General features: G+C 38.6%; 1 protein-coding gene across 1 annotated transcript in view; it reads right to left on the minus strand.

The window, feature by feature from the left end:
• spock1 (SPARC (osteonectin), cwcv and kazal like domains proteoglycan 1) overlaps positions 1 to 27496 on the minus strand; it is a 122365-nt gene that overhangs the window by 46688 nt on the left and 48181 nt on the right. The window contains exons 3-4 of the mRNA XM_085371147.1: positions 5026 to 5034; positions 2895 to 2940 (exon numbers count right to left, since the gene is read on the minus strand). Coding sequence (XP_085227273.1) covers positions 2895 to 2940; positions 5026 to 5034 — 55 coding nt within the window. The remainder of the gene's footprint in view (positions 1 to 2894; positions 2941 to 5025; positions 5035 to 27496) is intronic.

Consider the following 27496-nt stretch of genomic DNA (forward strand, 5'->3'; position numbering starts at 1 on the left):
TTTGCAGTGGTTCCTCACATTCACTCCGTGTTACCTAGAATCTTTATTGTCTACCTTTCAGTTTAGGCAACTTTAATTCCTCATTTTAAAACTTAAAGGAAAACTAAAATCCTCTGAATACTAAAAATTGTAGATAGTTGAGGAGTCAGTTTTGCTTAGATCATGAGTCATTCACATCCAATACTCTGATTTGGTTCAAAGGTGAAGTTTACAGTAAGGAATGAAATGCCTGCAGTATCAGCTGGGTGAAAACTGGACCGACTGAAGAAGCACGTGATAACAGCAAATATTCCCAAAAGAGGACCAGATTGTTAGATTGATTCCTCATACTTATTTGGTGCCTAATCATTTAGCCATCCATTACTCCCAGCTGAGCTGTTTGTGTGGGAGTAACTGCAGAGTGCAGTTTGAAGGAGTGCAGAAAGGGCAGGCTGTTTCGAGCTCTGCAGCAGGGGAGCAGTCATGTTGCAGCTGATGTGCAGCGCTGCAGGAGAAATTATACGGCACAAAAAAGTATGTGCAGTATTTAATTGGCATGAATATGACCTGCGCTTCAGCTGCACCCAATGAGTCTCCAGATAAATGCACAGATGTCACATTGCTGTGTTGAACCAGAATGACTCACATGCATGGAGTGGACAGTTTGATGTTAGTGGTCTCATCAAGGAGCACTTTCGAAACAAAATGTAACAAATGGTAAAAGACAAATGATGTAATCAGTGAACTTTACTGACTCTTGTTGCAATTAAAGGAAAACTACACCTTGGGGTTTTTTTGTTTTGTTTTTTTCAGCCTGTCTTTTGGTTCTAGTATGTCCCTGTTGGTTAAATTTAAACAAATGGCTGGACATATAAAAATTAAAACCCCTGGTATAATTACCAGGAGCTAAATGCTAGCAAGTAAAGAGTAACACCTTGCTTGAGTGTACATGAGTAACCACACAGATGCTGAATGTCTTTAGTTTGCCAGTGCAGTAAGTGTTCTTTCTCTTCGGGTTTACTCTGTCAGCACCAATTAAATGAGAAATGAAGCACTCTTGTGTTTATTGTGTTTGGTCTCCGGCCTAATTTGGTGAAAGATGTTGCAAATAATATACAGCTGACAACATCAATATTGAATCCTATGAGAGGTTAAATCAAACCAGTGCCTCCAGGTATAGAAAGAAATGTGATACAGATGTTGTGGCACTACAGTACCTTTTTTTGGCCAAGTATATAATTCTTTTAGCACCTAAATCTGGCCTCACTCCTCCTGGATTTTGGCACAAAGAATAATATTCATAATGCAGCAAGCACTGAGTCCCTAGTTAAGAGAATGAAGCTCTGTTTACCTTTTGTTTTTACTTATCTCTGAGAAAATAGAGTATCACCAAAATTTGATGCACTGAGGCAAGGCTGTTCTCATTAGGCTCAGTATCCACGAGGAGCTGGCCCAGATAAACCTGCTCAGCAAGTCTTTCCCTGAAGAGTTGCAGTTACTGTGCTACATATGCAAAACCAAGCCAGCAAAGAACAGAACAAGCTCAGTGGTAGCAAGATTTCTGGTGCGCTGTTCAAAAAGCTGCCGTCCAATTAACCCCACAAACTACCTCGGTGTGAGAGTGCGTGTGTGCGTCTTGCGATGCATTCTTGCTAAAATGCTGCAAATCACATTATGGAGACTTGCTTTTAGAAGACAAAAGAAAGATGAGTACACATAAACTAAAGGGATTTTTGTCTGCACAATAAGAGTATTACATAAGGGAGATTATTGGGTTGTTGGCAGCAAATCACTCAACAGTGCAACTCAGAGTCCTTCTAGCATCTTTACTGAAAAATGCTAAAATACAAAGGTAACATGTAAATGCAATGTGAACATCAAACACAAGTCACACAATAAAGTTTCAGTGACGTAAATTATCTCTTTATAACACTTGACATTTACTGGTTTTGAACTAGTTGTACTTGTCGATGACCTTCAGTATTAATTTCTAATTTATCAAACAATTTATATATTTATTACACTGTCTACATACTGTGTTATGGTTTTATTTTTAATAGTTGCCTCTGGTTTTCTTCATTGTTTCATTTTCTGTGCATAATCAATGTCTAACTTTCAATTAAAGATTATGATTTAGGTCTTTTACGCAGCCTCTGAGTATCCCGATTTTGGGTCCTTTTATTGGGGTGCTATTGACAAAACACAGTGTTTAATTTAGTTTCTTTTAAAGCTCATCAGATGACAGCAAAGTGGAGCTGTCTGACCACAGCGCCACATTTGATAAAAAAAAACAAACACAAAAAATCAGCACAAACACCTCATACCAGCTGCAAAGCACGGTGGTGGAGAGGTAATGATTTGGGCTTGTTTGGCTGCTAAAGGACCTGGACACCTTCCAGCCATTAAGTGGACCATGAACTACTCTGTATCCCAAAGTATTCTAGAGTCAGATGTGATGCTGTCTGTCTGGGAGCTAAACCTACGCAGGTCCAAATTGGGTCATGCAGCAGGACCATGATCCCAAGCAGAACAATAAACTCCTTTTGGACATGACTGTATGTGTGCTAAAAGAAGGTTAAATATACTATACTGCATTTTAGCACAAATATACTCCTTGCAATAGCTTCAATTTGAGGACTATGCACTTTTTATATCTGTTGAATTTGACAAAATCTGACAAATCTCTCCCAGTACTCCCAGTATTTAATGTTTCTTAGACTTTCTGATTGGCTTACTTAGATTATTAGACACATAATACGGTATACGGTAAAAGGTATAGCATCAGGCATCACTTACTAGTTTAAAATCAACTTAGAACTCAAAGCAGCAGTGGAATTTTCCATTTTTACCCGTAGTTTCACATACAGCTTACAGTAATACAAAAATTTATAGTAACACAAAAAAGCAAAACTCACCTTGATCGAGAGACTTTGCAGGTGCCCAGCTTTTGAAGTAGTCATCCTGAGTGGAAACACAACAGAAGCGATTGGGTTATGAAAGAACTAAACATGTGAAGAGTGGACAGATTATTTTATTGAACAGAAAGTAAACAAACCAAATACTAAATGTCACTACTGAGAAATCCTGTTTCCATTCTTCTCTCTTTTTGTTCGTCTCTTTGTTGATTTCAATAGAAAATATGTATGGTATGAGCTTGTTCGGATAATAAAATAGGGACAAATGTAAATAGAAACTTGCAGCAGAAACACTCGAGCGTAAAGAAGGTTATATGCTCCAAAGAACAAACAAAGCAGCATAACATTTAACAGCCATTATGAATTAACACTGGTCAAATATGATTTTCATGACTCTATTTGAACAAGTCTTTGTTCACCACAGTTTTGTTTAGAGTTAAAGGGAAAGCTTCATGAACTGAACATATTCAAATAAAAAAATAACTGGCTTTTTTAATACTATTTGATACATTGGTTCAATTAAGAGCAGACTTCCTGCCTTGTTAGAGACATCTTCTGCTGTGTAGAGCAATTAAAGTAATAAGCCCACTGTGTAGAGTGATGACTTTGTTAGTGTCATGTAATGTGTTTTACGTAAGTAAAGAATAAACAAAGAATGGTCTGACATACAGATGAAAGGAAAAAGTGGTATAAGTGGTGTCATTTTGGAGTAGCTACTTATAGAAAAAGCAGCAGATTTGCATTTAAAACATCTGATCTGTTAAGCATAAACTGATATTTGTACTTGATTGAACTTTCGTGAACACTTTATGCTTTAACATACACGATAACGGCTTACAACACACTAAAACGATTGTGTTATTAGGGTTTTAAGGAAATTTTGGGTTGTTTTTATAATTGAAGGTATTTTTCAATTATTTAGATTTACCAACATTTTAGTTTATTATAACAGTTTTATTACCAAGACACCATGTGTGGGTACCTAAAGGAAGAGCTGTAGTTGACCCCTCCTGTCAGATTCAGTTTATATTTAATAATAAAGATAATAATATTACATAACGTACTAATACACACACATATATGCACGCAGAGGTGTGTAGTGGTGGTGTCTTCTAAATGATTTCCCTGGGTGAACCATATGTGTGTCAGCAGGAAGTGAGCCTGTGTCAGTGACATTTGTGAACCTGCTGGGTCTGAAAACTCTATCTCCTGTGCTATTGAGTTATAGGGAGAGCGAGGGAGAGCGAGCATATAAGAGTATAAAAGTGAGAGAGACTAAATTAGTATCAGTGATATGGAACAGTCCAGTGAAAATGGACAGTTGACCCACTCATACAGTCCTTGTTCTATAAATGACAACCGTCAAAATTTGAGCCAACGCAGAAGTTTGAAATCAGGAGATGAAACCTAATTAGCCTGTCCCTTAGGCGCTTACTTAAATCATGTCCTCACATCATTTTCTTTCATTTATTTTATGTCCACATCTCCTGCTCTGGTTCAGCATTATTAGTGTCTTCACCGTTGAGCAGCTTTCCCGTTCCTTGGATAGTGATACAACCTCAACCACACTGCCAGATGCTGTCTTTCCTCTCTAAACCAGACCAGTCATTCAGTCAGACATGCACAGATATGTCCAGGTTCTAAATAAAAAAAAAAACACTGCACACAATAAATAAATATAGGTACACAACCATGCACATGCATACTTGGATTTAACTTTCTTTTTGGATGCTACTTTTATGATTATTTTTTTTCAAAATAACTAGTAGTTTTTCTTTATTTATGGAACACGTAACTATGACCTTTGCCAACATTTTTGGGATGAACACAGACAGCCCACATAACCCAGCCTCAGTAATGCTCTGAAGCAAACTGCCAGAGAAGTCCGGTTAATTCAGTTTACTTCATTGAAGCATAGTAAGCTTGCTTGAGAGTGTGAAACCTACAAGCACAACAGCAGAATTTTTAATATGCTGGACTATAACATACTATGCATGACTAGCCACCTAACCTGCTGTGCAATTAAATCAGCAACACCTATCCAGCAGTTTGTAAGTGCACTAAAACTTTACTAAAGAATTACAATGTGTTTCAAAATAATGACAGTTACAAAAACAATGACTCTACTTACCTCTGCTTCCTTTAGATGATTGCAGAGGACAGAAAGGAATAGAGGGGAGAGAGAAGAAAAGAAAGGTCAGTGATAATGGCACAGTATGCTATGTCTATCAGATGTATTACAACCCTGTATTACTCATTCTGAATACTGAGTTGAACTCTAGAGTTTCATTTAATACGAATCTGAAGGTGGTGGAATACCCAAGGACCCACACACTTGCACCGGCGCTCGCAGCATTATGAGATAGCCTTATTTGATGTGGCATGTAATTTGAAACACATTGAGGCCAAATTGTACACGCAGCGTAACAGGGCAGCATAAGGGAAAGGAGAGAAGAAACAGAGAGGGAGAGGCACGGAAGTTGCGCAGAAGAAAGCATAGAATTATTTAACTGGGGGTCCTTTTTACAAATGCCAAAATGCCATATGAAAAAAAAGAGAAAAGGAGGGCATGTAAAATTTTCAGGGACAGAGACTAAACAAAAGGTTTACTGTTTTAATCTGGATCTAATCTGTAGATGAAAAATGTCCATTAACTAATTGATGCTGTAGCTAAATCCAGTCCCAACTGAGAGGAAAAACAGCTAAAGTGACATGCAAAAAAACCATCATCATCAGCAGCAGCAGCAGCAGCAGCAGCGTTGAAATGCAGTGAAATCTGTAAAAATCAGGGATGGTCCAAGAAATAACATGTAACCATCTCAGTGTAACAATAATAGCTTCATAATTATATTCATGGGACACTGACTTTTAATAGGCTTTATGTAATCTCTATGGATGCTATCCTTTGGGTAAATGGGTGCAATCTTCTGGGATTTAAAAATAGACATATGATTCTTGGTGAATATGACAACGTTAAGACAGAAACAAGAGGGGTAAGTGGTCTGGTCAACAAACTAAGCCAAAGGCTAGATGGGTAGTCCTGTATTTTCTTTCTTTCACTAAACTCAATTTGGCCTGCTGTGGCGGGAACCGAACGCACAGAAGCAGACGACGAGCTGCTTGCTTTACTTTTGATTCTTCTAACAACATTTTTGAGTGGACTGAGACTTCTGGTCGGGGAAAAACATAAGAGGTAGTCAGTAGACTTAAGGGTCGGTACGCAAGCTGCTCTCTGACTAACAGCAGTTGTTGAGCAGCATAATAATGTATTATGATCAAATGAAGATTGCTTTCATGTTTTGTTGGCTGCCTGTGTTAACAATGCTGTTGAGGGGCTAGTTTTATCACAAGCAGAGCCCATTCTTGCTGGACATATCTTAATGCACTGAAACAGATGGTCAGCTAGATTAAATCCTTATAGACATTTAGTTCAGATGAACAAAAATTTTAAAAGAGATTGAAAAAGTTTATTTTTAAATCCCTTCTTTCTCCTAAGACAGGGATGTCCAAAAATAAGGACCAGGAGGGAGGGCATAGATTTTGGACTTTGCATCATTTACATCTTAACTTTTTTTTAATTAATAAACTTAATTTTAACATGTAACTTCACACATTTATTTCTTACAATTTAAGAGTTACAGTATAATTCTTTGATTTACTATAGGAGCATTTCTTTATCATGTATCATGCACTTTTTTTTTTTTACATATCTCAGGGATTAAATGTGTAGTTAAACATAAGTTAAACATCTTTACACTGGTCGAAGTGGGCTGCATCTCGACCATGATGTAAAATGAGTTTGACATCCCTGCCCTAAGATCACTTAAAGTGGTCTGAAAACATAAAAAATGTAGTTATTTTGAATTTTCTTCAAATAATCCAGAAGCTAACTTGTCATCTGTAATAAATAACATTTAAAACCTGATTAAACTTCAAGACATTTTCTTATTTTTGTTAAAGTCACAGTATTTTCGCTTTTCTTACACCTGTGTACAAAAAAATCACACAAACATCATGATGGATTATAGCGCCTCTTTGCAATGGGTTATTTGCAGTCAGTAACACTAACGGTTTTCATTTGTTTTTCTTCAGCTTTGGTAGAATCACTGTATTTGTTTTCTGTACCATCTACAATTTGGAACTCCTCTGTATTTTCTAGTGAGACAAATTTTACCCGTGACTAAAAAAACCCCAAAAAACAAACAAAAGTTCACAACAGATAAGAGCGTTAACTGTATCCAACAGAGGACAGCAGCTGAGCTGCTGTTGCCTGAGAAGAGCCTCCACTGTTTTCTAGCTGGTGTCACTTAAGGTTCACAGTGTTGCTACTAGCTCTCTTATTATTCAGCTTCAGTCACAGTGATGACCTTTCCTTGCCCAAGACCCCCATTAATATTTTATTGTGCTCATCTCAAAAGCATTAACTGGCTGTTTAGCTCTCTGCGACACTGCCCCAATGTCATTCAAACCCTTTAAAGTGATTACAAGGACATAAAACTGTGTCGTTATTATCATATCGTCTTTGTTGGAGGTGATGGTGGAACTTTCAGGAGCGAGTCTCAGGAAAAAACCTGTTAACCATGTTGTGTCCAAACTTGTGAACACTGCAGAAGCTCTGACACACACATATACGCACACGCTCACACAAAATATCTGTGTAATTAAGTCTTTTTTGAGGTGTTCAATTAAAAATCAATTTAAAAATGTAGCATAACAGCTGTCACTTAAAATTGGATTCTTTTATTATACACCTGTTCATATTACAGTTTATTTACAACCTCTATTTTAATTATGGTTAACTGACTACATGTTTTTGTGCAAACACCTTCAAATTGCAGTGAGTAGTTTCATTAAGCTTAGGAGCTAGAGGATACATTAAAACGTAGCAGCAGTGTTTTAACTGTCTTCCCAGGGAAGGACAAGGGGCACCATGCCAATGAGGAAATGCAATGAATATAGTGAAAACAACAAATTAGGATATTGTAGGTAATACATTTATATGTATGACTGTGCTGTTTATTCTGGGTCTCATCTCTAAGTCAGATTTCAGTCAGGAATATGTTTTTTTTGCATATATTACGTACTGAAAAAACATAGTTTCCAGTTCCTCATTTTGAATATACAGTACTAACAGGAGTACTTTGAGAAATCAAAGTGGCATATAAACACTTTAATGCATGAAAAGTGGGATATTTGTCAGTTAGCCACAGTGTAAATTGCTGCAGAACTGCAGTTTAACAGGTCTCTCAACAGGATTGTGGAGGCAAAAGAAATTCCCCTGGCAGTTCACCCTATCTGACCCTTGACTTAGAGGAGACTGTTAGGTATTCAAATGAAAAACATAATATTATGAAGGGGTCACAGCTAAAATGTACTGAGCTCTGCTGACTCTGCTATAAAATATTCAAGCTCAGTATGATACATGGTGCAACAGGAGAAACACAGTGAAGCAAAGACAATAAGACAATAATAACAACAATAAGAAATGGGATTGTGAACATGCTCATATAAAAGTTAAAGGCTGAGAATTGTTTCACCAGTGTGACACCAGATTTTTATTCTCATTCTTTCTCAATGTCATTTCTATTTTATTAGTTATTGTACAATCATGAAGTAATTGTGGGCTGCTGACTTCTTTTGTATTGCCATGGTACCTCAATGTTTATTCTACACGAGGATGTCACATTCATTTACAATCAAATTGGGCTGTATGCACCCCAATTTGATCCATACAATCTGACTAAGTATAGCCATTGCAACCTAGAAAACCTTTTTTTTTTATTTAAGTATACTTTATGAAAGTCTTCATATTCAATAAAACCACATTGCTGCAAAAGCAATCCGTCTTTTACGCTCGACATATACTGTTTAACTACTTTTAGACAGTCTGACATTATCAATCAATTGAACTTGGACTACGAGCAGACAGTAGATATAAAACAGAATGCCTCAAGCACCAAAAATCTTGCTCTTCGTCTACAGAATCGATATATGTACAGTGCTGTGAAAAAGTATATACCCCCTTCCTTATTACTTTTTCACCTTTTTACGTTGGGCAATTACTTTTTCACAGATGGCCTGCTAGGTTTGGGTTTTTTTCCTCTTAATAAATTAAAATCACGGTTTAAAAACTCAATTTTGTATTTACTTGGGTTATATTTTTGTAATAATAAAATTAGTCTGATCACCTGAAACATGTAAGAGCAACAAATATGGAAAAAACTGATGAAATCTGGTCGGAGGCAAATACTTTTTCACAGCACTGTATATGAAGATGCAACTTAAAACACAAAGACACAAAGTGCAAAAACTGACTAAATAAATAAAAGCTGTCTTTTCGTTTGTTAGGCTCTGACAGATTATCCAGTGAGACAGACTGAATCCTTTGGTGAGCCAGTTGTAAAGCGCCCTGTAGGCTATCAGTGTGGGGGGAACTATTAAAGCTACAAAAACAGTGCTTTTGGTCTGCTTCTAAGGAAGATCTGAAATAATCTTTCACTGTTACGATGACCTCACAGTCAGTCTAGTAGGACTTCACCAGGTCAGCTCATTTTCTTTTTCTCAGTTTAATGTGATGTGCCTGATATTATCTGATAGGAGGTTCCTTAGGAAATCTGTGACAAGAAAAGGGACAGAAGGAACCAAAGCGGGAATGGTTTCAGCCCGATTAGCTTCTCTCAGCAGAAGTAACCTTCTCTGAAAAGTGTGTGTTTTGTGTGAGTGTGTATGTGTGTGTATATGCCTATTCTCACAAGCGAGTAATAGTGAATTTGTGCAAACACTCACATTAACATTAAAATGGGCAATGCCAAGCCTGGAGTGCTGACTGAAGATGTCATAATCAGGGGATGAGGATGCAAATCTGGCCTCTCAGTGGAAACTAAACAGCATTAAAATTTTACTGTGTACTTTATGCATTTTATTCATGGCTCTGGAACCTTGCCGAATTCCCATCCTCCCACCCTCATCTTTTTCCCCATAGTCTCTAATTCTCCCCCTCCTCATCTTCCTTTCCGTCTCCACCAAGTCTCTGCTCTTTTCCTTAGGCAACATTATACTTAGAGACAAGGACTGATCTGGGATCTGATCAGTGCCTTGTGAAGCTGATATATGAGCTTTGTGAACAGATAGCACAGAGCAGCGAGTGGATTTCAGGGATACACTGCGTCAGATTACTGTACTGCAGGAATGAAGAATGCTCAATAGAGGCAGCAGATTTGCTTTACATAAATTTTAGATACTACATGCTCACATTTGGAAAAGCAACACATTGATTTAGAGTGAGAAGCTGAGCAACCGATAAGCCTGTTCACACAGTGAAATCTTGCAGTTATTAGAACAAAAGTACAGGGAGTGCAGAATTATTAGGCAAATGAGAATTTTGTCCACATCATCCTCTTCATGCATGTTGTCTCACTCCAAGCTGTATAGGCTCGAAAGCCTACTACCAATTAAGCATATAAGGTGATGTGCATCTCTGTAATGAGAAGGGGTGTGGTCTAATGACATCAACACCCTATATCAGGTGTGCATAATTATTAGGCAACGTCCTTTCCTTTGGCAAAATGGGTCAAAAGAAGGACTTGACAGGCTCAGAAAAGTCAAAAATAGTGAGATATCTTGCAGAGGGATGCAGCAGTCTCAAAATTGCAAAGCTTCTGAAGCGTGATCATCGAACAATCAAGCGTTTCATTCAAAATAGTCAACAGGGTCGCAAGAAGCGTGTGGAAAAACCAAGGCGCAAAATAACTGCCCATGAACTGAGAAAAGTCAAGCGTGCAGCTGCCAAGATGCCACTTGCCACCAGTTTGGACATATTTCAGAGCTGCAACATCACTGGAGTGCCCAAAAGCACAAGGTGTGCAATACTCAGAGACATGGCCAAGGTAAGAAAGGCTGAAAGACGACCACCACTGAACAAGACACACAAGCTGAAACGTCAAGACTGGGCCAAGAAATATCTCAAGACTGATTTTTCTAAGGTTTTATGGACTGATGAAATGAGAGTGAGTCTTGATGGGCCAGATGGATGGGCCTGTGGCTGGATTGGTAAAGGGCAGAGAGCTCCAGTCCGGCTCAGACGCCAGCAAGGTGGAGGTGGAGTACTGGTTTGGGCTGGTATCATCAAAGATGAGCTTGTGGGGCCTTTTCAGGTTGAGGATGGAGTCAAGATCAACTCCCAGTCCTACTGCCAGTTTCTGGAAGACACCTTCTTCAAGCAGTGGTACAGGAAGAAGTCTGCATCCTTCAAGAAAAACATGATTTTCATGCAGGACAATGCTCCATCACACGCGTCCAAGTACTCCACAGCGCGGCTGGCAAGAAAGGGTATAAAAGAAGAAAAACTAATGACATGGCCACCTTGTTCACCTGATCTGAACCCCATTGAGAACCTGTGGTCCATCATCAAATGTGAGATTTACAAAGAGGGAAAACAGTACACCTCTCTGAACAGTGTCTGGGAGGCTGTGGTTGCTGCTGCACGCAATGTTGATGGTGAACAGATCAAAACACTGACAGAATCCATGGATGGCAGGCTTTTGAGTGTCCTTGCAAAGAAAGGTGGCTATATTGGTCGCTGATTTGTTTTTGTTTTGTTTTTGAATGTCAGAAATGTATATTTGTGAATGTGGAGATGTCCCAAGGTTCCATCTTGGGACCCCCTCTGTTTAACATTTACATGCTCCCACTGGCACAGATTATAAAGAACAACAAAATAAACTACCACAGCTATGCAGATGACACACAAATATATATCACAATGTCACCAGGAGACCGAGGCCCTGTACAGGCTCTTGGTAAATGCATTGAGGAAATTAATGACTGGTTGTGCCACAATTTTCTCCAGCTAAACAAAAACAAAACTGAGGTAATAGTCTTTGGCGCCAAAGAAAAACGATTACAGGTCACCAGAGAACTTCAATCTATACATCTAAAAACCACAAACCAGGCGAGAAATTTGGGTGTAGTGATGGATGCAGACCTAAACTTAGAAAAACACATTAAGACAATAACAAAATCAGCTTACTATCACCTCAAGAATATTTCTAGGATAAAAGATCTGATGTCTCAACAGGACCTGGAAAAACTAGTCCATGCATTCATTTTTAGTAGGCTTGATTACTGTAACAGCATCTTTACAGGTCTACCTAAAAAATCAGTCAGACAACTACAGCTCATTCAGAACTCTGCTGCTCGAGTCCTCACTAAGACCAAAAAAGTGGACCACATCAGTCCAGCTCTGAGGTCTTTACACTGGCTGCCTATCCGTCAGAGGATAGACTTTAAAGTTCTGATGCTGGCCTATAAAGCTCTGAATAGTTTAGGACCAAAATACATCAGTGACCTCCTGACCCAGTATGAACCTTCCAGATCCCTCAGGTCATCTGGATCCAGTCTTTTATCAGTTCCCAGAGTCAGAACCAGACACGGAGAAGCTGCATTCAGCTTTTATGCTCCTTATATCTAGAACAAACTCCCAGAAAGCCTCAGATCAGCTGAAACACTCAGTTTATTTAAATCCAGGTTGAAGACTCACCTGTTCTCAGCTGCATTTGAATAAAGCACCAAATCCACACTTTTAAGCTTAAATTTCAAAACTTACACTAACTACTGATCTTATCTATTTCTGATTTTATCTGTTTTGATTTTATATACTGTTTTGTTTGTTTGTTTGTTTGTTTGTTTGTTTGTTAAGTGGGATTAGAGCTCTGGGTAGCTCCCCAGCTGGGTCTAGACTGGGTCTAGAGAGTATTTTAAATTCAGGGAATTTAAAATAGAAAGTAGCTCGTCCACAGAAGGACTGGTAGCTCCCCTTACGATAAGGGTTCAGATCGCGCGAACAGGTGTGAAATGTGTGTGTTTAGTTAGTTTGTTTGTTTGCTTGTTTTAATCAATTTTAAATCATGCTTTTTATTTGTTTTTGTTTCTAATGTCTCTGTAAAGCACTTTGAATCACCTTGTTGTTGAATTGTGCTAATAAATTTGCCTTGCCTTATATTGGTTTCACTGGTAAAAATAAATAATTGAAATGGGTATATATTTGTTTTTTGTCAAGTTGCCTAATAATTATGCACAGTAATAGTCACCTGCACACACAGATATCCCCCTAAAATAGCTAAAACTAAAAACAAACTAAAAACTACTTCCAAAAACATTCAGCTTTGATATTAATGAGTTTTTTGGGTTCAATGAGAACATGGTTGTTCAATAATAAAATTATTCCTCAAAAATACAACTTGCCTAATAATTCTGCACTCCCTGTATTTAACATTTCAATCAAGTCAAACCATTTTACAATTCTCCAAACTATACAAATGTATCAACAAAAGATATTAACAAATTAAAAAAAACCCTAATCTCTGCATTTAAAATGTTAAATGACCTTCCATTAACAATTTATATCACCTCAAGTGGATTTAAAGCCATACAACTGAAAATAAAATGATTATAAGGGCTTATGAAGCCTTCTGGGTCATTATCACAACAGTGATGAATTAATATGAAAACTAATTAGCTGTAACACACTTAACAAACTACTTGGATTAAAAGTTTTAAAATGGAGCCCAACCAATACAAGCATTTTAGTGACATGAGCAAATTCTAAACTGACTGCACCACTACTTATGCCGCAGGATGGGTTATTATGAACACATTTAGGTACGTTTTGCAACTTATTTGTAGCTGGGACAGCTAGCAAGAGACTGTGTGCTGGCTGGAGCACTGTTAGTGCTCTGTTCAAAATATAAATTTGAGAATTCAAAGAGATTAATCAAAAAGAGACTGTCTTGATCATACAAGTTTGACTACAGTTTAACCTTTTTTAGACTCCATATCGATATTTTCAGCAGGGCAGCAAAGTGAGAAGGTCGTGGGTTTTTAAATCCAGCCTGGGGCCCTTCTGTGTGGTGTTTGCATGAAATTGACCATAACCGTGAATGTTGTCTGTCTCTATGTGTTAGGTCTGCAACAGATAGTCTGTTTCAGCTCGGTTGGGTTCTATCCCCCACCTGACCCCTATAGCAATGACGAACTGGATGAGCAAAGGAAAATCAAAGGATAAATAGATTTTAGCACGTTATGAAGCACATTATATACCTTCTCAAAATTTCTGACAAAGCTTGTTAAATAGGTTTTTTTCTTAACAGGCAATAGTAGCCTCCACAAGTGAGAGCCCTTGTTTGCATATCCATTCAACCCTTATTTCTTCGTAATGGAGCTATGAAATGGACGATGTGAGAAAATGAAGATATAATCAGGAGAAGAGGAACAAAAAGCTGTACTGGGAAAATTGAGGATTTAAAGCACATGCAGGAAGAGAAAATATGAAGGCAATTATGAGATGCTTTGCAGGAGGAGAGCAGGAGAGGAAGCAGAATAGTCGACGAGGACTAAAGAAGAAAGACGACGAGACGAGAAATGGACAGACAGGGAAGAGGGAAAAGGTTTGGAGCACAGAGTGAGAAGGCAACGCAGTGAGGGGCAAAAAAGAAAGAGGAGAACAGAAGAAGAACAGAGAGGAGGGTTTGCTTTCCTGAAGCAAAGGTCCACCGGAGTCGATCCACTATTTGAGTCTCTAGCCTTAAGATTGACAGGCAGCATCTCATTCATATGAACACATGGATAACACTGAATATTACATGTGCTGCTCAGAAGATGATGGAGGAGGATACCCCACATGCACACACACGCATACACATAGACGCACACACACACCTCCCCTTATATTATTGGAAGGTAGTCAGCCTTTACTGCCTCTCTTTCTCTCTCACTCCCTGTTTTGCACCCACGCGCGCACACACAACTCATCTAAAATAAACATGGCTTCATCATTAGAACAATGATTTCTGTCCAGCCTGTAAAATTATTTAAGACCTGACCTACCAGTGATAACATGTGCATTCACAGCCAGTCCAGCTCCTCTAAACTGAGACAAACAACTTCTTTTCTCTCTGCATGCTTCCCTTCCCTTCTCCCTTTGGCTTTCTATTTTTACAGCTTCCCTCATTCATCAACTCTCTTCCTCTCTGCTCTTGTGCTATTTTTTTATACTGCTGAGCACTATCCCCTTCAGATCCAGAAACTGAACAATATGGCTGGAAGCCGACATCAAAAATCTGCTTCCTCTTCATTCTGTCCTTTCTTTTCACGTTAATGAGAGGAAAACCTCACTGAGGAGTGTGTTATTCAAAATATCTTGCCATCTTCTCTGCAGATTTATCTCCTCCTCCAACAGTTCCCCCCCCAAAGAAAAAGCTTCATTCCATTTTCTCCCCATATTTTCTTTCAGTTTCAGGATATTGAACATGAAAAGGATTCAATTATGATAGAAGAAGTGGAAAATGGAAAGAGAGGAGTCAATTTAACAAAAAAAGCATTGAGCACTGAGTAGAGTGAGAAGAATAAGAGGACAACTAGTTTGAAGTAACAACGAAAAAAAAAAGGCAAAAGACGGATGATGGAGCCCTGTGGAAGAGCACTCTTTGCATATACCTGCTGACAGCAACCAGACCAGAGTGACAAGCACAGAACACAGTGGCAGGAAGGATGATTGTTGAGAGAAAAAGGGTTGCTTTGGATGTAGGAAAATAACTGTCTATTAGGAAACAAAAAACGACCACACATAAAAACAAAAAAATCTTTGAAAAATGTTCTTCTGTATGTACACTCGCACTCACTTTAAAAACGTGCACATTCATAAATCCAAAATGTATCCTATTTGATGCCAAAAAAGTTGAAACAAATTTGATCTGAGGATATGCTAAAGGCTGTAACTGCATTCTCTGTCAGAACGAGTTTGTACAAAATGTTGTTGAAACTAATCAGAGAGCAGAAACAGTTTTAGCTGCACCCGAAGGCCTCACTCGAAGGCAGGGAGAAAAAAATCTGAGAGTAGCTGTTCATAAATCGGGAATAGAGCTGCACATTTTCTAACAGTCTTTCCTCGCAGTGATTATTATTGCTGTTTACGCCTAGTATCAGATTCTATTTATGTGATATTCTCACTGTAGTTCTGGTAGACTCAGTATTTTGAATATTTAGGCTTGCGTTAAATAGTAGAACTGAGCTATTTTCCTGCTATGACTGTAAAAAGATAATGGGAGGAATGTAACATAAGTCCAGCTGGAGCTGGAGCGCCTTTATCTCTTGCTATTTAGCATTGTCATGCAAAATTAGATCAATTCAATAAGGAGAGATCATTTTGAAGAATTGAACATGATTTGTTCAGATAGCGAAATTAATCAATATATTTGGCAATTAGACTCTGATGACCCGTCATGGCAGAACAGAATCCCAGCAGTAATACGATTTAGGACAGGACCCCCTGGAGTCTAGACGCTGGTGCTAGTGAAGATGGATACTGAGGCTTGGATGGAGCTTCGAATGACTTGGGTGAATCAGGGGTGGGGAGGAGGTGGGTTGCATGAATGAGAGTCTGAAAGGGAGAATGGTGGAGAGCATAGATTTAAACCACATGGGGCAGAGGCTGATTGGCTCAAAGAAGGGAGGCAAGAAGATGACTGGATGTCAGTATTGAGTTTGACAGCGTGGGAAAGTGGAAGGGATGAAAGAACGGGCTAACAGGCGAGCACCCAGACAGCAGGCAGCACAGATCCTTATTAATTTAAACATAAGCTTCGTTTGGCTCAAACGCCACCTTCTTGTCATTTTTGTGTCTTTCACACAAAAAAATGTCCCATCTTGTAGAGAAGATGAGTTAAATTCAGCAATTCATTTTCCTTATTGATTATTTTGTGATACTCGTAGCTAGGATAGGCTCCAGCCTCTTTACGACCCTGAACTGGATAAGTGGCAGAAAAATTAATGGTTAGATGGATAGAATCCACAATTTTGTATTGTTTCTCTTCAAAATCTAAAAGTTTTAAAAACTGCCATAATTTCCTTGTGGTGATGTATTTGTTTGTATACAATGTTTAGAATATAAAATGGAATAAAGGAGCTGTTCTGAGATTTGACAAAGAGGAATGAGCAAGACATTTTTCACCACTAAATCTCTTTAGCAATAATCGTTTAATTTCATTTCGGTGCTGTTTGATATTATATTTTTTCAGTCGTGTCTACTTATGTCTGGTACAGCATGTGCCAACTTTGAAAGCTTTGTGAAGAAAAAACGGGTATTCGTGCGTCCCCATCACTAAGTTTGTAAGAGGACAAACAAGTGACTGCCCAAAAAATTGTAAAATTGGCAGTCAGTAAGTGACAAAGATAAAAGGAAAAAGGCTGAGCATGAGTTTTGTGTTAAACACAATGACAGAGGAGTCTAAATGAATTTGCTGTGACTCAGAGATTTTCTCCACATGCCTAGCTAAGTGTCATGCCATGAACTGTTTCCATGTCACAGCAGCCAGCATGTAAACCACAGGCATCGAGGTCGACATAGATCTAGGTTGGTCTAAGTGGAGGGGAGATACAAGCTAGTGGACACAGTTCAATAAATAATAAATAAGACAGCATGTTAGTAAATTAGCCTGACACTACCACAGATCTGCCGTCCTTCATTTTCAGAGGAAGCAGGCAACACAGAAGCATTAAGGGACTTGTTGTTTCAACAAGCCAGCGAGTATGTCAGAACAGATTGTTTTCAGTGAAGGTCAGAGGTGCACAGATCGATAGGCTGGTGACCAAAATCTTTAATTTTTCCCTCATAGATCGTGTAAGCTCTTAACTTTAGTGCTTACAAAGAAAGGAAAACACAATTGGCAAGTCAGGCTTTTGAAAAACTGAATTGCAATCAGTCCCTAACTTGTGTGGTTCTTTGATTTTTCTTATCTATGAAGTGAGCTCCACTAGTGAGCGTACAGCCATAAGCTAGATGATGATGATGATGAATTACTTCCTCTGCCGCGGTCTGCCATGCTTCCATAACCTCTTCTTGGTGTGAAAAAACAAAGCAGTAGCTGTAGAGCTGGGCGATATATCGAGTTTTTAAAACATATCGATATATTTTTATACGAGATATAAGATGTGACAATATCCTTTATATCGATATAGTCTATGTTACGTTATAATTATAGTTGTGGAGCCGCAAGTTTGCCTCTCTTTCGTCCACTTTTGTCTCTACGCAACGTTACTCCGCCTCGCCTTCACTGAAGACAACTCCCCCTCCTCCCCCATCGCTTCACATGCAGGCAGCGACAAGACGGACACGGCAAATCTCCGTTAACGAGTTACTGCGCATCGCCCCATGCGTGGGGCTGGACGGCGCCAACGTGCTAACGAGCTAAACATGCTAACGAGCTAACAGCGCTAACCCTAAAATCCTTTCATTCTCTCAAAAGTTGATAGCGCGCCTTATGTATGAATTCTGGTTGTGCTTGATGGCCGCGAACTGATTTTATGTGGTACACGGCGCTCAGCAATCTGTCAAAAATGTTTGAGTACGACTTTGGTAAGCTACGGAGCTGCACCGCTTGATAGATTGTCGGCGCATTACGGCTACCGAGGAGCTTCGCGGAGTGATACGTACTGTGCATCAACGTAATATTACCGTATTGTGTGTGTATAAGGACCATAAATGGCACCTGTAAGAGAGGTGGTTATGAAGCGGATTTCAAACTCCAGGCTATCAGTCACACAGTAAAACTTGGGAACAGAGCAGCTGTGAAATCTGTCTGTCTTTGTTATTACGCTCAGCGTCTTTTAGTTTACATTTTGACTGCACAATTGTGAGCTCTTTGTTTAGCACAAAAACAACCTTGTTTTCTTTTATTTATGGAGCATTATTATTTAATGAATGCTCATAATTTAATTTTGAGTAATTTTTCATGTACATCTGTGCTGTATGTTAATAAAAGTGCCTGTGTGACATCTGGGACACAGCTTTGACTAAGAACTCTCTTTTTGTTCTTACTTTATGGCTTAAAAAAAAAATCGAGATATATATCTTATATCGCCATCCAGCTAAAAAATATCGAGATATGAATTTTGGGTCATATCGCCCAGCCCTAAGTAGCTGTATTTTTCTTCAGCTGCTGGATGAAATTCTCTTAACACTTTGCTGTGATCGTTTCGGTTTAATCTCTCAGTGTTTTACAGACTGATAGGGAAGACAGCAGAGCAATGCTCGCTCTTATTTGGTTTCTACTAGAAAGCTTCAATTTGTAACATTAGCGTGAGACTGTTGTAATAAAAAGCCATAGTGGCAGTAACTGACGCCATACATTTGCACTGATGGGCTTCGAAAAGGTTCCAAAGTAAAAGATTCAAAAGGTTACAGCTGTCATAATGAAGTGATATGGCAACTCTGTTTTTCACTCTCAAAGAGAGCTAGTGCCATAAAGGGAGATCTATTCAGTCTCACAGCGAAAATGTGTAAAAAAAAATCGAGGAAATTATGCAAAGAAAAAATAGAGAGTGAAAGGGACCATGATAGGAGGCTTACATCTGTGTGTATTGGGCATTTCATGTTCGAGCTCAGGTTCACACGCAGCATTCAAATACGCTGATTCAAATTCAGTCAGCTAACTTCATGTACAAAATTATCCAATCTTTTTTAAACACCATCCCATCTGACAGAATCCCTCAGCTCCTGATGGTATCCCACAGTGATAGCGCAGCAGTGGCATAGGGCCAAGTGTTAAGCCAATCATACACAAACCCTCTTATCTGTCTGCTCCACTGAGGAAACAAGGGAAGAGTTCAGGAGGAGGGAGAGATAAATGCCCTTTCTTTACTCCAAGTACATTACTCTGCTCTGTTTAATCCTTTTCTCTTCTTCCTCAGTTCTACTCTGTAAGTTTGCAGAGTTTCCTCCTCCCTTAAGATGTTCGAGCAGTACCGAACCAGTCAGAGGATCGCTGTGCTCATCTTCTACTTTCATTCGTTCCCCATCTTTTTCTCATTTGCCTTCATTCTGACACTTGCTGTCTTTTTTACTGTTTTATACTGTGTGTTCACAGAGTAAATGCCAGGAGAATGTTCAAAGGAAGCTCATGGGAAGGAGCACTTACATCTCACTGCGTGCGACTGTTTATGTGTACGTCTTTGTGCAGATACTCACCTGTCTCTGAGGCTTTGCCAAACTAAACGCAAGTCAAATAGCCTACATGCAGACAAAGCCTCCACGCACGGCCCCAGACAAATTCCCACAATGTTTTGAAGTTTGCTGCATGGGAACAGAAAATATCTGTTGGTTCAGCACTTTGTTAAAATAATAAAATCTGCAATATTTACCCTTTGGGTTTTCCTAAGGGCCAGCCAAATTATTTTTACAGTAAACACTGCATAGGCGCTTTTAAATAAGAATTATTAATGCTATACATCCCCCACTTTAACAGTCAAAGCACAAGGGTTGTGGGTTTTTTTAGGGCTTATGTGGATTTCATGAACACAAAGTCTGATACTTTTGCAGCATGAACAAAAATCTTGTTGTTAATGCTGAATATAAATATGCAAGGCAGATTTTTGTACACAAAGTAGTAGTGGAAGGGCACATAGTATTTTTCTCAGTATATAACTGAGCTCTTTGGTCTGCAAAACACATTTCACAGAGCCCTAAATTATGCCACAATGCATTTTGTTTAATTCTTCAAATTTCAAAGACCAATTTACTATAACTAAGCCTTTTATCACTATGGTCACAATAAAAACAAAACATAAAACAGGCTTCATTTGTGCATTTAAATTTTAAAATATTGCCAGACAGTTTGTTCTGTTCAAGTAAATACCATTCCCACTAAAGTTCCCACTGACATTTTTACTAAATACCACATTCATCATATTTATCACAGCTGAGTGCGTCCTGTACAGGAAACAACACTGCACTGAGCCAAAAAACGGGACACTCCTGTTTACCAATAGATTTCTTATCTGTGCAGAATGTTTTTAAAACAGCACTGCTGCTGCTCGAGGTAAGGAAGATGGGGTTCAAGCAGGACAGCACTTTGGAAAACTATAGCACTCCTTTGCTTTTATATTAAAACACAACAGAAAAAAACAGCAGTGTGCCTTATGTCTGATCAAAGTTAGCAGTAAAGAATACCGGGACTACTCACTGACACCCCCACCATCTCACACAACACAGCTCTACGACTCCCAGCAGCCAGGAGCTAATTTCACACAGTCTCACGGGAACTGAAAAGGCTTACTCAGGAACAGAATCAGTGAGGGAAACAAAGAGAGAAGAGGAAAAGGTGCTGATGTAGGAAAATGAGAAGGAGAACGGATTGGAAAGGGGAATGCAGGATAAAAACCACGGAAAAGGTTGAGCGGAGAAGAGCGGCGCGGGGAGAGATGAAGCAAACACAGTAGCAGATTTAAGATGTTGTTGCAGATAACGGCAACTTGAGGTTTGCTCGAGCTGACAGACGTCTTTATCTCAATAAGCGCGTTCCTTCAAAACGAAAGCTTGCACAAACAATGCACTCGATCCTTTCATATTTGAGGATAAATACATCACTTATTGTTCTGTCAACACTTTCGAAGGCTCCTTTCCATCATGTTTTTTGTTAGAGTACTGCTTAGTTTGTGAAAACAGAGTTTAGTTCTTTAGATTATACCGGTGTGTTGGGCATTGCTTAAAATCTGGTATACAGTAAGAGCACCTCAAAAATAATGACACACAATCTACAGCTTACTGCCAAAGCTAACAAAATACCAGTGAATGTAACTGTTATTAAACTTAAGCATTTATTATTGATTAGTTGATTGGTATGATCAAATAATCAATAATGTCCCTATCCCTGTGACTGCAGGTAAGACAAAACAAGTGTTTCCAAATACATCATGATGGAGTCTAATAAATAGTAGTAACTATTTTTCATGATTACGCCACGTTTATGGACTAACAATTGATTAATTAATTAAAGTTACTGTGTTTGAAAAACATATCAGACCATCACCCACTGTAAGGTTTATGTCACAGCTCCCCTAAATTAACTGTATTTTTAATTTTAAAAAGCACTTTTTATATTCCTGTAATGATTACGCCACCAATATGTACAAACTTTTTAATCAGAATCATTTTTTGAATGCTGATATATTATCATTATTGTTTTCCTTGAATTGTATTTATTTATTTATTTTACAAAAAAGCTGAATAAATAAATAAAAAGCAAATCATAAGTTTTTTAATTAAGGTTCCATTTCTGACTTAGTCTAGTGTGACGGCTCAATTGTGGGTATAAAAAGGGGAATTCAGTTTAAGGAGGTCAGAAAGTTTTAGTTTTTGACAGTCTTGCATTTTCTTGTTTTTATGTGTTTTTAAGTAGTCCAATATGGTAATGTAATAAATTTGTTATGCATTGTATATGTTAATTCTACCACTGAAATGAACATAACATACGATTAGGCGAGTGATACTAGAAACTGCAGCAGTTTTACACTGAACAAAAGGCGTGAGATGCACTTTCATAAAAGCAGCAGAAGAATATTTCAATTCTGGAGTCATTAGTTTCATTTCAACTGGAGTAAACATTTAACAATAGAGAGATATTTAACCACTGCGGTTACTTGACATTAATGTTTTTTCTTTAAATGAATGTTCAGCCCATGATCACTTCATACCTTCCAATTTGCTCCTGGTGCTGCTAGCGACACTGTATTTTTGCTATACTGACGAGTACCCATGGAGACGGGAAAAGACGGGAGCTAACAATGGGATAGTCAAGACTCCTCTGCAGTGATAGGCTCAAATTTTACCAACATCATATTTAATAGAAGCAGGAAGGACAACTAAAATCATATTTGCAAACAGGAAGGTATGATATGTGGGCTGAACATCACATACATATCATGTATTAGTGATGCACCAAGAACAGCACACAGATTACTTTTGATATCAAACCTGTATTGTTGACCAAAATGCTGAATGAAAATCCAAGAGATAGTCTAAACTGTCAGATGTGATTGTAAAAACATGGATGCATGGAGAGGAAGGGCATCTGAGGTCAAAAAATGAAGCCAAGGAAACACAGGGTAAGAACACCAAAACCAAAGAAAAGGGGGCAGAGTGGAATAATAATGACATCAAAAGGAACCACAACATCACCAGGTCAATTAATTCAAAATTAAACCACAAATATTATAACTGCACAAAGACACAAATAAAAATGAAATTGAACCTTGGAACCAACATGCGAAATCTGAACAAATCCCAAAAAACTCAAAGTCAAAAACCCAGGATCACGGCAGTACCTACAGCAGCTGTGGGCACACTATGGTGGCACACTATACCACATAATGACATTCAGCAATTTAAAAATGTTTTTGTTCAAAAATTCCTAATTTGACTAAAAAAAGAAAAGAAATCAAAGATAAACAATTATTAATCCAACTGAAGTACAGCTACATCAGTGAAGTTCTTCTGTCTGCAAGTCCTTCACAGAGTGATTCAGCTAACAGCCATGTCTCTGGACACTGGGAAGAAGCCACTGTGATCTTCCACACATTTGAGCAGGAGGTTCAGACAAACTTGCTGTAACAGTGCTAACAATTACGGCACTGTGCCGCCCATATTCCGGTATTTAGTTTTGATGTTTTTAAAATTATTAGCAGACATTCTTATATTTAAACAGCAGCAAGCTTGCGAAAACATTTTGCCAAGTGCACCAACCCACTGTACAGAACACAATGCTACCCCTTGTTTTTATTTAATTAAAAAAATACAGGTTCCTACCATTAGTTGGAGAAAAACGAGATGACTGGTCTTTCTCTAGATTTACTGTGACAGTTATTTTGCATATTGGAACAGTGTGTACAGGACTAACCATTGTCTTCTTAGAAAGGAGGACGCTATTATGTGAATTCTCTCTGCGAACAAACAACACGTCCCTAACAAGACCACATGGGGATTGGTCCTTCCACCTGGACGATCTGTGCACTGACTGACGTTCTCACACCTCTGCAGGAGTGATATAATAATCCTCCTAAAATTATGATATTCTGTCAGACCCCAAATGATGCACAACTGTATTGGGTAGGGACATATTACTGTAACTCCAATCAGACGAACATCTGAGACGACATATAGGAAAGTCTTTCTTCTTTATTCTGACGTAATAAAAGTAAAATCAGATTTAATGAGCCCTCCTGGGAGAAGTGTTCTCTTTCAGCTTTCACCATTTGATGGAAGACTAATTTTCATTTTATAGGTAAGACAAGGGTTTTCAGCTGTAAATTCATGTGCAAAACAAACATGACAAATTCAGTGTATCCAGTCCCCTTAATAGCTGCAATTGTTCAGGAGGATCAGCTCCTACCAAATCCTAAAACACTTTTTATTTCCCTCTAAATACTTAACTTAAATAACTTAAAAGCACTCATACTGCTAAACTCACTACAAAATGTGTCACATTAACCATCTCGTTCTTGACGCTGATGCATATGTCAGCAGAAAACAGTGCTAGCTTGCAAGCACTCACCAAGGTTTGGAGATCAATCACCTTTCTCCTGTGCACCAGGCTGTTTATGTCACTCCATCTCTGAGGCACATGCTAAATTTACACCAGTGTCCTATTGCTGTTGTTTCCTTTTGGGGCAACTGGGACCTGTTTCATGCAAGTTGCAACATGCAAAAAGAGATCTTTTTCTCTCCTGTTAATTTGGTACTTTTAAGCCATTAAAAGAAAAATCACATGTGACTCACGCATGACCATGGGAGAGGATTTTGGAATTTGTCAATTTGCAACTATCGGAAGGAAACAATTGTTAAAGGCTCCATTTGCAGTCTATGTGGAGCCTAATTAGTGCAAACTAATCACGATCTTAAGAGATGCTCACTGTTGTTAGAACACAAGTCTACAAACCCAGTTTTACCTTGAACCGTCATCTGAATCCACTGGACCTGCTGTTAACACCACTACAGGAAATCAGCCTTTTGCTACCAGCTAAATCAAGATTTGTTCACTTGCCATGCTAAATACTGAGGATACAGAAATCCCTGAATGTTGGCTTTTCTTTTTAAAATCTGTGTTATGCAAATCGAAGCTTAGTGACCAGTTTGGTGATTGGTTCTTTGAAGGGCACCTTCTCATGTGACTGGTTCCTTCCGGATGGCATATGAAAGATTTAAGTAACAGAAATGTGGTGTCTGTGTTTACTCTTTAACGAACACAGTCGTGCTCTAAATATTTGCAACTGCACTGTTGTATTTCAGAAATTAATAACTGTGTTGTCATTGATGTATTCCAAAGGAAGTAGCTATGCTCTCTCCAGCTGGCAGGTTAATAACTGCCCAGTACTCTAATCTGAAAATTCATGTCGCAATTCTTCAGCCATTTGCAATGTTAATTATACCGAATTTTACATGCCCTTTAAAATGGCGAACTTACTAGCATGACTCAAACATCTTATTTCACTCTCTCTCTTCTCAGTTCTGAACCACAATATGAGTGTAGTCGCTCGTCTTTGAGCCGGGCTCCAGAGGAGGTGCTTTCAACTTGAATCTTACCAGCTGCTCCCTGGAAAACCTCATATTTCAACATGTGGCAGCAAAGAAGTTCAGTGGCTTATTCTCCATTTTATATCCACTTAGATCGGCCAAGGCAGCCTTAATGCTTCTATTAAAATCCTTCTTTCTCACTGTGTAATTACAAGATCAGTATAATTAGAGTGAAAACATGAGAGTCATGCTTAAGATACTGAGACGATAGCGAGGCTTGAAGAAATCCCCTCGCTTAAAGCAGTGACTCCTCAGAGGAAACCTGAGCGGATCTTTACATTCATATGCTTAATGCTCTTTGCAATTGCTCTGGCTGAGAAGGGTGGAAAGAACACCGACATACCTCACACACTCTTCCTGCCATGCTGTTGAAACAGATTTAGTAAGGGTGACGGAGGAGCTTAATAACATTTCTAGAAGCCCTGCTGTAAATGCAGATTTGTTTTGGTTGAAGCACTCTGAGGCAGGAGCCGTTCTGTGAGGTCCTATGTGTTTAGAGAGCCGCTGTGAATAATGAACGAGATCTACATCATTCACCTAGACAGGCGGCCCTTCTGCCATTCAAAACGAGGACTGAAAAGTGCTGTGTAGACCTGTCAGGTGTGCTATCAGCAGATACTCAGTCAAATAAAATCCACAAAGAATGTGTGATGAGCTAGTCTTTGTTTTGTCTGTTTTATTGGGACAATTTTATGATTTTTGACACTAAAGAAAAAAGAAAACACTGACAGGCACATTTCCACAGCTACTCATCACTGCTGTCATTTAGTTATTCTCCTTTCCCTTCCCTTCTGGAAAGCCAACTGAGAAATCCACCCCCCACCAAAAAATGCGTCTATTTATCATTTCATCTATTCTTCCTCAAATTCCTTCTTAATTGGTGTTAAATGAGATTTGAGCTTCTGCATGCAGAGGCAGCATTTGCTGTTATTTCTCCTTTGTTTTCCTCGACTGTGCTTTCATTTCCTCCACAAATTACTGTTCTGATTACATGCCTTAACCTCTGCCTATGTGTTTGTTGGCGTGAGCATATAAATCCTATCTAAGAGGAGTGCGCTTGCAGTTATTCACACCCAATTCACAAAGCATCATGTGTGAAACAAGAGGAATATTTTCCGTAAGGGAGCTGCTGTTTTCTGATTATTTCTCTCTCTCTTTTCTCTCAACACCCATCCCCAGGTGCCCCGTCTTTGGCTTTTTCTATTTCTGAATCTCTCCCTCTGCACAGGACAATAAGCAAGACCATGCCACTTTGGAATAAGGAAATAGGACATTCTTCAGACTATAAATCAAACGTTAAATTCGCAAGCAATGAAATGCACCCTTAATTAATTTAACAGTTCTGCTTGTTTCATTGCTTGAACACGGATGACGGTTTTTACTGTTATGATTTACCTGCAATTGTCTCTTGTGGCTTCAGATGCTACAGCGGTCTCACTTTAAACATATATTAAAAAATAAAGGCAAAACAACAATAATTCAAGTTAATGTTTTTTCTTCTACCTAATAATAAAGCAGGTGAGCTGTTGAGGATGATTATTGTTATTTTTTTCCGCACCTAATCACTGACTAAATTGAAACCCTACACAGATTTACATCTCCCACATGCCCGTAGTAGTTAAAACTCCCGGTTTTCTCCTGCAGACAGCAAATTCCAATCAGAACGAGCTACGGGCAATAAATGAATGTACCAGAGACACAGCCACTGTCAATAAGGAGTGTAATCACAAACACAATCATCATCATCACAACAGTAGTGATCAACAAAGTCAGCATCATAATCATAAAGCTGACAGGGATGCTAATCAAAAAGCTGATAGTAGAGTGGAAAAGTAATTGGAATGAATGTGACGGTATTTATCTCCAATTTAAAGCTGGATAGATTTTTTTTCCCTTGACTTTCAAGACTTTCAAATGTGACGGTATCACTGGAGCCTGTGTTCCACATGTGTGAATACTGTGAATATAAAAAGGACAAAAATATGCATGCTTGTGCAGCAGTGAAAGAAAATTGTGGAAATTAAAAGGTTGCAGAGGGGAGAGAATAAAGGAGAAATATAATACTGAAAAGAATGGTGAATAAATTATTGCTAAGAGAAAGCCAGGTAGAGAGTTGGAGGTTAAAGGTGAGGGTATTAGTGTTTTCATACAAGATTTTTTATTATGGGAAAAAAGGTCGCGTGTAGTTAGAATTAGATGTAGA

The sequence above is a fragment of the Diplotaxodon limnothrissa genome, linkage group LG2 (genome assembly GCF_057381915.1).
Source record: "Diplotaxodon limnothrissa isolate DT_005_m linkage group LG2, D_limnothrissa_male_GT1.1, whole genome shotgun sequence".
In the NCBI taxonomy this organism is placed as follows: Eukaryota; Metazoa; Chordata; class Actinopteri; order Cichliformes; family Cichlidae; genus Diplotaxodon; species Diplotaxodon limnothrissa.